This window comes from Solanum tuberosum, unplaced genomic scaffold (genome assembly GCF_000226075.1).
Source record: "Solanum tuberosum cultivar DM 1-3 516 R44 unplaced genomic scaffold, SolTub_3.0 scf00100, whole genome shotgun sequence".
Lineage (NCBI taxonomy): Eukaryota > Viridiplantae > Streptophyta > Magnoliopsida > Solanales > Solanaceae > Solanum > Solanum tuberosum.
The window spans coordinates 1,009,477-1,020,721 of NW_006239024.1; the positions used below are offsets into that span (position 1 = coordinate 1,009,477).

At 34.4% G+C, this 11,245-nt stretch overlaps 1 protein-coding gene across 1 annotated transcript in view; it reads right to left on the reverse strand.

Moving 5' to 3' along the window:
• Positions 1-4,825, reverse strand: part of LOC107060797 (uncharacterized) — a 5,766-nt gene extending 941 nt beyond the window's left edge. Inside the window, exon 1 of the mRNA XM_015309104.1 lies at positions 4,712-4,825. Within this exon, the coding sequence (XP_015164590.1) occupies positions 4,712-4,825 (114 nt within the window). The remainder of the gene's footprint in view (positions 1-4,711) is intronic.
• Positions 4,826-11,245: the final 6,420 nt, after the last annotated feature.

Here is an 11,245-nt window from a genome sequence, read left to right on the forward strand (position 1 = left end):
TGAAATCCGTCGCTAAATGCTGTTTTTTTTGTAGTGTCCAAAAACTGGAAGTAAGAAAGAAAACTGTAAACGATGAAATTCGTTCTCGAACCATGACGACTCACCAAAGCTCGAAATCTCTCGAATCAACCTCTAGCCACGAAACTGAGAACCCTGACTAACGGACGCTACATTTGGGGGAAATGTAGTCAAGAGTATGCGTTAGTACAAACATGTACCAAGTATGATAGCCACACTTAAAACATTTGATAATATGCTTAAAAAGGGGACATTTCATGACATGCAATGACCAAGCTAAAACATGTTATAAAACGGGTTAGAAAATATGAGTCATAAAACATGGTCAATGCAAGCTAACATCATTATTTTCTTTTAACTCATGTGATATACTTCTTGAAGTAACCTTAGTTCATTGGTATTGTGGGAAGTAGCCTTAACTGACATAGAGATCATGTGAGCTATAACATGATCCGCGGTGTCTCCCACACAGAAAAGAGTTGTCCTACTTTCCAAAGTAAGGACCATGAACTTCTAGGTTAAGTGGATCAACTAGAAAATGTCAATTTAGACAAACATCCTAAGGAGGCACATAGGTAAGGGATAAGGAGATTTCTTATAGAAACTCGGCCTCTACTAACGAGAGAGATTCCATCTAAATATCCTCTCGGTACTAAGAATAAATCCCATGGAATAATCATTTTCTTACTTGTTCTCATTATCCATGGAAGGTCACTCCATCTTGCCAATCCAAGCTAAGTCATAAGTCATCCATGGAAAGAAATCATTCAATAACTAATCCAAGCTAGGTTTCGTAAGGATAGTTCTTTATCTTTGATTCATTTAGCTGAGAAGACCTTTCAATCTTGGAATCCTTACTATGTGAGAAATCCTTTCATTGATACTTCACTCTCAAAGCATCCTTAAAACATTTACACAAATTTCACAAGAACATGCTTAATTTCATAAACTCTTCATTCATAATAAAAAACTTACATCATATCTTCGTAATTTGGAAAACATGGGAATTACATGGATTCTTGGGGAATCATCATAAAACCATAGAATTTCATCAATTCATGCATAAGAGATCATAATTCCATCAATTAAATCAATAATCAAGAGAACCCATAATGTAGAAGAAAAACCCTAACTCAATTGGGGATTTCTAACTTTGAAAATAGGAGAATTTGGGAACTCCATGAATGGAAGGAATCCATGGATGCAAAATATCATACTTCAATGCAAAAGCTTGCCTTTAATTGTGGAATTGGAGTCTTGCCTTGAAACCCTAGGTTGAACCCTTCTTCTTTAAGTTTTTAGAGAGAGAAATATTTTGGAGAGGAAAAACTTGATTCTTCTATGTAAATTTGAGAGAATGACTTGAATGGGAAAGTTTTGGGGTTAAAATAATTTATATTAGGGTTTTAGGTAAGGTCAAAACCACATAGAATCAAGACAAAATAATTAGGAAAAAACCCAACTGCCCTTAACTTAGAGCTGACGCGAACCTCCAGATGGAGGCCCACACGTGCCGTCAAGGACTTCACGGGCCGTGGTGGCAGCCGTGGTCCTTGACCATAGGCCTAAAAACATTCCCCAAACTTCCCCTCTCATCATGAACCACTCCACAAGCCGTTATAGCCCTCACGAGTCGTCTAGTGGCTCGTGTGGAGGGCCAGCCCTAAGGTGGCTACTATATTCCCCTTCAAGGTCATCACTACGCGTCATGGTGCTCACCACGAGCCTTCTAGGTGCTTTTGAGAGGGGAACCCTTTTTGGCCTAACTCTGTGAGCCTTCATGAGCTAGACCATTCCTTGTGGTGCCCTTCATGGCTCTTCTAGGCCTTCGTAGGGGATGCCCCCACTCAGTCTTTGGCATGTGACCTCTCAATTAGTCCCTTGATTAACCTACTAGATTTCGAGGTCTTACATGACGCCTCTGATTGCCATTGGGTATTAAGGCTAAATGATGTATATGATATAAAGGTAAAGTTGTTAATAACATCATAATATATGAGTTTGATATACGTGTGTATCCTATTTTAGGGTGGATGAACTCAAATATGTGTATACTATTTTAAGGTGGATTAACCCAACTTTTCCTATTTGAGGGAGGATGAACCTGTTTATCCTATTTTAGGGTGGATGAACTAGATATATTTTATATTACCATGGATGAACCCATATCCTATTTTAAGGTGGAGAAACCCAATATGTCCTATTTTATGGTTGACAAACCCATGTCCTATTTTCGAGTAAACAAACCAGTGTACTATTTTAGGCTGGACTAACCCAAATTCCTTGTGAATGTCTTCGGGGACTAGTTTTAATGATGCCTATGATTGTCTTCAGGACTTGATTAAGTGATTCCTCCGATTGTCTTCCGGGCTTGATGAAGTGATGCATCCGGTTGTATTCAAGGGCTAGATGTTGATTGTTGTAAGCTCTTAAAGAATTGTAGGGTTAAATTATTAATTAAGTCATAATGAAGTAAAATAAAATAAATATAAGGGAGAAACAATGTCGTGTGGCTTATGACTATGGGACCGGATTGATTCCTTCAGTTGTCTTTGGAAGTTTGTTGTTGGTTACAGTATAATTCAAAATAAAGTCATTAAAGTAGATACAATGAATTAAAAGATATTTAATAATGCAAAAAATAAAATAAAATTAGTGAAGTTGTTTAGTTGTTGGTGATGGTGATTATTTTAATTAGTTGAATGCCACATCTTATCTTTGATATTTAAGCCTTGATGTGTAATTTGCTGGATTGAGTGGCGCCTGTAATGGACTTGATTTTTATCAATAAATTTCAAGAGGACTTTACCCGCAAATTTTGGGTTATGATGTTAATAATAGTATAAAGTTATGATGAAGAAAAATGAATAAAGTCAAAGATAAAGTGAAAGGTGGGTTCATTTGGCTTACTCAGGCGAGGCCCTGGAGGCAAATGATTCATTTTATGTAATCCAGTGTTGACATCTTGGATCTTTGTTATTCCAGCACTCAAATAAAAATTCTTAGTTGGGAGGGGGTATTGATTCGCAGTGACTTGAAGCTTGACTTTGCTGGCACTATGTCCATCCTATTTGTTCAGACCTTGTGATGTCCGTTTCAGAGTTGGTGGATGAACAGTAAAAATATTTCTTGTAAAATAAATATAAAAAAAAAAAAATAATCATTTGAAAGAGACATTTGTTAGTGTGTAGAAAAATATGTAAGTATATGTTTATAAGTTCTAAGAAATATATTTTCTACCAACTCTTAGATTGTGATAAATTTGAAACAAAATAAACATCTTTTGTCTGTTATTTCTCGTTGACCAAGTTTTTCCAAAATTCTTCCCCAATATTGATTTTAGAGAAGTATACTAAACTTATGTTGTGATGAGACCGATCCTCATATAGGGTGCCTATGTATCTCGCTAAGAGAATGAGGTCAAAATGTAGTTCAAGGTACATAAAAATGATTCTGAATTTTTCTATTAAAGGGACCAAACCCGATATGATTTTCATACATATCCCACCAAGGGAATCAGGCCATGTGTAGTTCAAATTACATAAATAGTAAAAGGATTTTGAGTTTCTATTCTAATGTGACTAAACTGTATGTGGGTGGACTACGTATCCCACCGAGGGAATCAAGTCATGCGTTGTTCTACGATTATAAATAAAAAATTATAAATGTTCTACTATAAAACTGTTGTTCTCCTATCTCAAGTCACCATTTGTTGAGTGTCTTAACCTCTGTTTAATAGGTAATTTTCATGGTTGAATGTTTTCATGTTCCTTGGTTGATGGTTCAACTGTAGGTTGTCTTCTAATCCTTCAAAATCTTCTGTGACATCAAACTTTGTTCATTTCTTTCATTGTACGTCATAATCATAAAATTGGCAGATTCAAAAATGGATATATGTAAAAATAGATATATTTGAAAATAATAAGTAAGAGAAAATAAAGAAAATAAGAAATGCATTCATAGATTTTGCAATTAAACTTCCAAAAAATGAGGCAAAACAAAAGAAAGTTTTAAGACACGATTTAAACCTCAATTTTTAAAATTATGCTACTTCAAAAATGTTACTCCCTCTATCCCATTTTATATGACTTACTTTCCTTTTTATTCAGCCTCAAAAAATTTCACATTTCTATAGTAACTAACAATTTAACTTTAAAATGTCCATTGTACCCTTAATGAAATATTTTATAGAAACACTAATTTTTATCATTCATTTTAGACCACAAAGTTTAAAAGTCTTTATTTCATTCTTAAACTCCATGCCAAGTCAAACTGCCTCACATAGAATGGAACTGAGGGAGTAATCGATGGAGTACTACTTGTTCAATCTACCAAGACTCTTGGCTAACCAGGTATGGAGTACAAGTCCAATTATTCAAAGTCTTGTTTGGTTCAACGCCTCAAATGGTCGGTGTGTCGGCTTTGTAGAGAGGCATTTAAGTAGTTGTAGGAGTGACCTTCATCAATGGTTGTTCTCGAATTGTCATCACAAGAGTATCCAAGGCCAATAAAGTGTACTTTTTCATCCTTTTAGTTGGCACTATACTTCCTTTCACTTCCAAATTTTCCTTTATAGTTATCATGTTCACATTAGCATTCTAGTGGTCAAGTAGAGGGTTGTTCACGTTAGGTTGAGGTCCAATAAGTTGAATTGCTCCTTCTTTAATTAAAGCTTCAATCTTGTTCTTGAGACCATATCAATCTTCAGTGTCGTGTCCAAGAACTCAGAATGATTGGAAAAACACTTGGAACCATCAAACCATTTTGGAATTGGATCAGGAATTTTCCCTTCAAATGGTTTTATCATACTTATTGTTTTCAACCTCTAAAGCAACTGATTCAATGATTCAGTCATTTTAGTGTAGTTGCGAGTGCTTTTGATTTCAAGATTTTGACGAGTTATAGGTTTCACATTTGGTCAATTTTTGCAAGTTGGAGCTTGGACTGGTTAGTACGAATGTGGGTTGTGGTAAGTAGGGGCTCCAGGTTGATAGTAGATTGCATGGGTGTTGTAAACACGGTAAGGAGTTGATGGAGAATGGTAGAGACTCTATGAGGCTTCACCATATTGGTAAGGGTTAATGGGATGATGTGGTTGATTCCAGTAGAGAGCAACTTGACCTAGCCTACATCCTTGGTAAATCATGACAACAAACACATATTCTCTTTTCTTTTTGTTCCCATTGATAGAACCATATTGAATTGCTTTTCTTACAGCTTGCAAATTTGTGAACTCTTTGATTTTTACTTATTTGATTCCTTTTTCCAAGATTTCTCCCATTCTAATTATTTCTATGAACTTCTGTCCCATCATGGTTATCATTTTCTCATATTAAAGATTGTTATCTTGGCATTCAATGAAGGTAGCAATCGTTTCACTTTCACTTATCGGTGGTTGGACTATAGCTTCTTCCGACCTCCAACGTAGAGTATACTCCCGAAATATCTCAGTTGACTTTTTATTTAACTTAATCAAGAAGAACCTATCTAGTGTGATGTCAGTATTGAACTTGAATGGAAACATAAAGTCTTGTGCCATATCACTCCAACCATGCCATTTATGGAGATTTTGTTGTCTGTACCAAGAAAGAGCTTCACCATATAAACTTCTTATGAGCAACGTCATTTTGACCCTCTCGATTCTCCCCACTCCTACCAATTTGTCACAATATGCCCTTATATGTATGAGGGTCCACGATTCCATTGAATATATCAAACTTTGGTGGTTTGTATCCTACATGAAAATTAATGCCGGGCAGCACACATAAATCCTCATATTCTAAGATTTCCCCCCCCTAGTAGTTTAGAGATTTCTCATTGTTTCTTTATGATCGCTAATCGCTATAGGTTACACATCATTAACCTTTGTCTTGACATACTTCTCAATTTCCTCATACTAATCTACCTCGGGTTGAAACTTGAGTGATATTAGGTTCGTAAAAGGTTGAGTTACCACCACATCTACTGGAGGAACAAGTCGCGCATAAGAAGTGTCAGTATTTTCCACTTGTATATACTGAGCCGGATAATTTTAGGAAATGGGCGTATTTTGGATTAGAAGTGGTGGATTTGATGGGTTTACATGTGAATTTGTAGGTTGTGAAGAGGTGTTAGTGGGTAGAGAAACGTAGGTATTCTGAATTGGAGGTTGATTATTGGATTGAAAAGTGGTGGATTAGGAGGAGTAGCATAATTAGTGTAGGAAGGTGGTTAATTTGTGGCGGAGTGTAGATTGGTGGAAAATTTTGATGATTTGCGAGGATTGTTGGAGGAAGGTTATTGTTTGTAGGTAGAGGTTGTTGTTGAGGAAAGTGTTCAGGAATTTGTGAATCAAGTGATGGAAAATGAGGTGGATTTGGTGCAATATTCCTAGGTTCAGGTTGTGGACTTTGTAGTGTGATAGAAAGATTGGTCAAGTCCGTAACTCAAGTAAGTTCATTAAGTAGATCCTCGATTACTTGAGTAAAGCGGGTGATATGTTCATCATGTTGAATTGTAGTTCTATTTTCAAAAGTCTCGAGAGAATCATTGGGAATGATGATATGTCCTTGACAAATTGGATCAGGCGTGGTTGGGTCAGTCATAGTTATTCCTTGAACAACCTAAGTAGGTTAAGGTAATGTCGATGACTTGGACATTATAAAGTAAGGATGATTGGCCAGCTCGATTGTCTACACGAATCAACTTTTGATTGGAAATAAAATTAAAGATAAAAGATAGAAAATAAAATACAAATGATGTTAGTTTCAAATTAAAAAGTAAAGTCATGTTCACGTAAACTCAAATAATTAACATAGCAAGCAAGTCAAATAAGTGATAAAAATAACATACAAACAAGTCATGAAGCAAAGTCAAATATGTTATCAAATAACATACAAACAAGTCATCAAGTGAAGTAAATTATGTTTTAAAAATAACATGTAAATGCGTCCTAATATGCTTGTGACCTCTTTATGCAAGAGGTAGACCTAACGTAAATTTAAGGACTATATTTGCCTTAATATGTCATTCCATTGCTCATTAATTAAACAAATTTTATTTCTCTAAAATAAAATTAAAGTACAAGAGTAGTGAAAAGTTTATTACATTTGAATGTATACAACATAAAGCACTTCCTAATCCAAATAAAGTAAAAGAGATTTTGTCATGTCGAATCTTCTTGGTTCCTTTTTAGTGATTTTACTATATCTTGTACTCCAACGTAAAGTCTTCGTACATGTCATTGAAAGGATAGCCATACCATCCCCCTAAATAATGATAAGTTGTCACTTGGGGTGTGAAACTCACCAGGATATTTAAGGTAACATCGACTAACGGAGTTAATAACCCAAGGAAATAAAGCATCTTAGGCCATGAAATGATGCATGCTCCTTATAAAGTATGTTGGTTTATCTCTACTCTAGGTAAACTAGGAGTGGGTTTACTAGACACAAGATTCTCTAGTGGACTACTTGAGTGAGAAGCCAGCACAGTCACAGGGAAAAAGATTCGGACACCCCACGCATACGCTAACTCTCCTAAATTTTGGAATTTTGAAAGAAATTTATAGGTGCGCAAAACACACCTCTCGTGAAAGTGTGATAGTGTGAATTTCCTAGAAGTAGAGAAATATGAACAGAATGACATTTAGGAAAAACAGTAACACACAAACAATTTATAGCAAACAAAATTTGTATAACATGTAAAAAAAATTTGTAGTAAACAAATAAGTTAGCATATCAAAATAATTTATAGCAAACAAACAATTGATTAACATGTAAAAATAGTTCATACTAAACAAATAATTGATAGCATGTAAAATAAATTTATGACAAGTAAAGTAAGCACATAAATTCTAATTAAACTAAGTCTGTTATAGTTAGAACCTAAAACTCCTGAGTGAGTCGTCATGCTGTTATACCTCATGTTAACTTTGTCAAAATAGTATACAACATTTTGGTGATTCCTAAAGAAATTAACTAAGTCAAGGAGATGTCACCTAATTATTTATGGTGAATTAGGGCACCTACAATTGATTAAAGTTATTGTCTAAAGTTAACTCCATTTTAAGGTCTTAACTAAACATGAGATTCTAGGTAAGGGTTAAATTAATCAAAAGGAAAGGGATGAGGCATCCTTTAAAATCCATTTACAATGGTTAACCGATCGAACTTAAATTAATTAATTAGGCTAAGAATCCTTATTGATTTGGAAATTACTTAGTGAGTATGTAAATAAATTTGTCAATTAATAATTTTTTTCAAGAAAAACATAGATATTGGATTAACCAGATGTATATTCGATTAGGTAAAATCTAAAGCTTAAGGTTAACATTAAAATCGTTTGACTTCTTCAAAAATACAAGTGCAAATAAGCCTTGCTCAAGATTCAAAATTAAATGTAAAAACCTCTTTTAAAAAAACATTATGTTGATACTTGTAAGAAAACAATTTATGAAAATAGTAAACTTGAGTTCAAATTAACACAAGAAACTTCTAAAATTATTTCTTTTTGTAGAAGAGTTGCTACGAAGAAAATGTTTTTGGAGGAACTACCTCACTATTCAAACAACCCAAATTAAAATAACTTTATCTACAAGTTCAAAATCATTAAAACATATTAATACATTAAAATCGACCAATGATAAGTCATGAATCAAATCGGCTAGTAATCAATAATCACATAAGTGACATAAAATTGTTAGTAATGCTAAACAATCAAGCAAGCAGAAGTAAGAAACAATATTTATAAGATAATACAACAACCAAAATCGTCTAACAATAAAAAGATCAAATTATTTCTTTTGTGCTTCATTTTAAGCGATCTAAAGTATAAAGCAAGCGAGGATGTGCAGACTCCATGTGACAATGGTGTCATTGAGTCTCATAGTAGGACTTTTTAGCTCCGGTTTGTACATGTAAACAAAGATAAGAGAGGAAATAAGAAGTTAGAGGAGTAATTTGATTCTTAAATAGTTAACACAAGGGTAAAAAACAGAGCAAGTTCTATAATCACTTGATTCATAATAATAATATTAAGACATACATAAAAAGAACACTTCTATTATGTGTCAAAATATCAAATATAGTGAAGAGTACATGATTAGAAGAAAAACCTTCAAAACATGGTTTTAAGTACGGCATTTTGAACAACCATTGTTTTATATGTATGTGTATATTAATGATTACTAAATGAGATTGAAGACATTCGTTTTGCGTCAAAACTAAATCATTAATAAAGTCTTCTGTTTTAGAGAATATTTTCTGAGTTTTTAATACTAAACTAAGTATGAAATATGTTTCTTTCCATATGTATTATCTAGTACTTAAATTAGCAGGTGAAACGTCAGTACAGGGGAACACACAATAAACAGAACAAATTGAAACGAATGAAAAATTATAACCGTTAATTATACCTAAAGCATGATTTCTAACAAAAAAGTAATCATGTGTAAGTTTAGATTTTACCTTTTATAGTGCAATGAACTAGGGACATCGTGTGCCTCAAATCTACTCCCTTTCTCCAAATTCTAACGACCCAAAGTATACCCTAGGAATAACATGGCATATTGGACCCCGAGAGTCCCCACATAAGCCACTTAGCATACATCATACAAGATAGTATAAATAAATAGTTTAAAGGAAAGAATTTCCTATATCAATATAGTTTGACAAAAGCGAAAGTGAAACATAAGTCTCAAGCCATCTAATAAATCGTAATGAGAGTGATTGGGACGTAACCCATACATCACATACAAAGTTGGAAAGGAAAAGGACATAAAGAAATAAAAGAGTCTCGCAAACACGAGGACTCACCAATCATCAAAGTGTATGAATGACCTTTAGCCACAAGTATGAGAGGTAGGAGGATCAGACCCTACATTGGTGAAACAATGTAGGCACAAGTATGCATTAGTACATGGAATGTACTATGTATGAGGCAATATGCATAAGCATGAACATGATGATATAAATGACTTAAATGAATAGGCATGATCATAATGAAACAATTAAAGGATTTTAGAGAAGAAATGAAATGAGGATCATAAAACATAGCCAAATAACTTATTATGAAGCACATAAGAATAGTTTTGAAGAAAACATAGTCATTTTTGTGAGATGTTAGCTTTAACTGACAGTAAGAACATGAGAGCTATATCATGAAATTCGGTATATCTCTCATATCGAAAAAAGGGAAATCTACTTGCCATGGTAGAATCTCTACATATCATCATTTGCTAATCTGGATCCATCAGCTAAGACATTTAATACATTCTATGGGGGCAAATAGTTTAGGACTAGAGGTTGCTACTAGAGACTACCCTATTCGAGCCTCCACCTTAAAGCTCTCTCGGTGCTAAGTCTAAATCCCAACGGAAAAGATAAAAGTCAATTATCAATTTAACATAGGGAAAGGCAATGATCAATACCAATCCACAATTTTGAATATCAAAACATATAATAGTTGTAACACCTCAGAATTTGAAAAAAGGAAAATTATTGCTTTTCCTAGAACTAGTGCTAGTACCAACGGAACCACAAATGGTTTGTGGGCTGACTTACCGACCGTAGGTGGGACCGTGGTTGGAAAGTCCAAAACTTTCTAAAAATGTCGAGTGCCAGTAATTTCAAACGGCTCACCAGGACAGTCAGTCATCTAATGGACGAGCAGGTAGGTCTTGTAGGAGAGTCTTAGACTTGAAGAAAATTTAGTATCTAAAGTTGGGATCTACACCCATGGTGTACGGCCCGTAACTGGACCCACAGACCGTGTAAATAGGGTCTTGTCATTGGGGGTCCAAAGATGGTGGTCTCTAAACCCACTAACAGTCGTCTAAGTTGCTCTATGGTGGGACCTATGGACCGTAGGTCTGGACGTTAGTGAGGGTTCGACAGTTATTTTAAAGGGCCATTCGTATCTTTTCCCAATTATTTCTAATTCAATACTATGTCATTTTATCTTATGTTAGTGACCCTATGTAAACGTTTTTACCTCCAAATTTCCCAATTGAATTCATTCTTCTAAATTCTCAAAGTTGATCAAAGTTTTCCCCCAAATATTTTTCTATCCAAAAAGCTTGAAGAAGAAGGATAGGGTTTCAAGGTCAAGCCTCTGAATTCACCATTGATTATAAGCATTTGACATAAAGGTATGATATTATTCAACTATGGAGTCCTTTTCTCCATAGGATTCCTAAAATCTCCAAATTTGTAAGGTAGAATCTCCTATGGAAGTTAGGATTTTTACT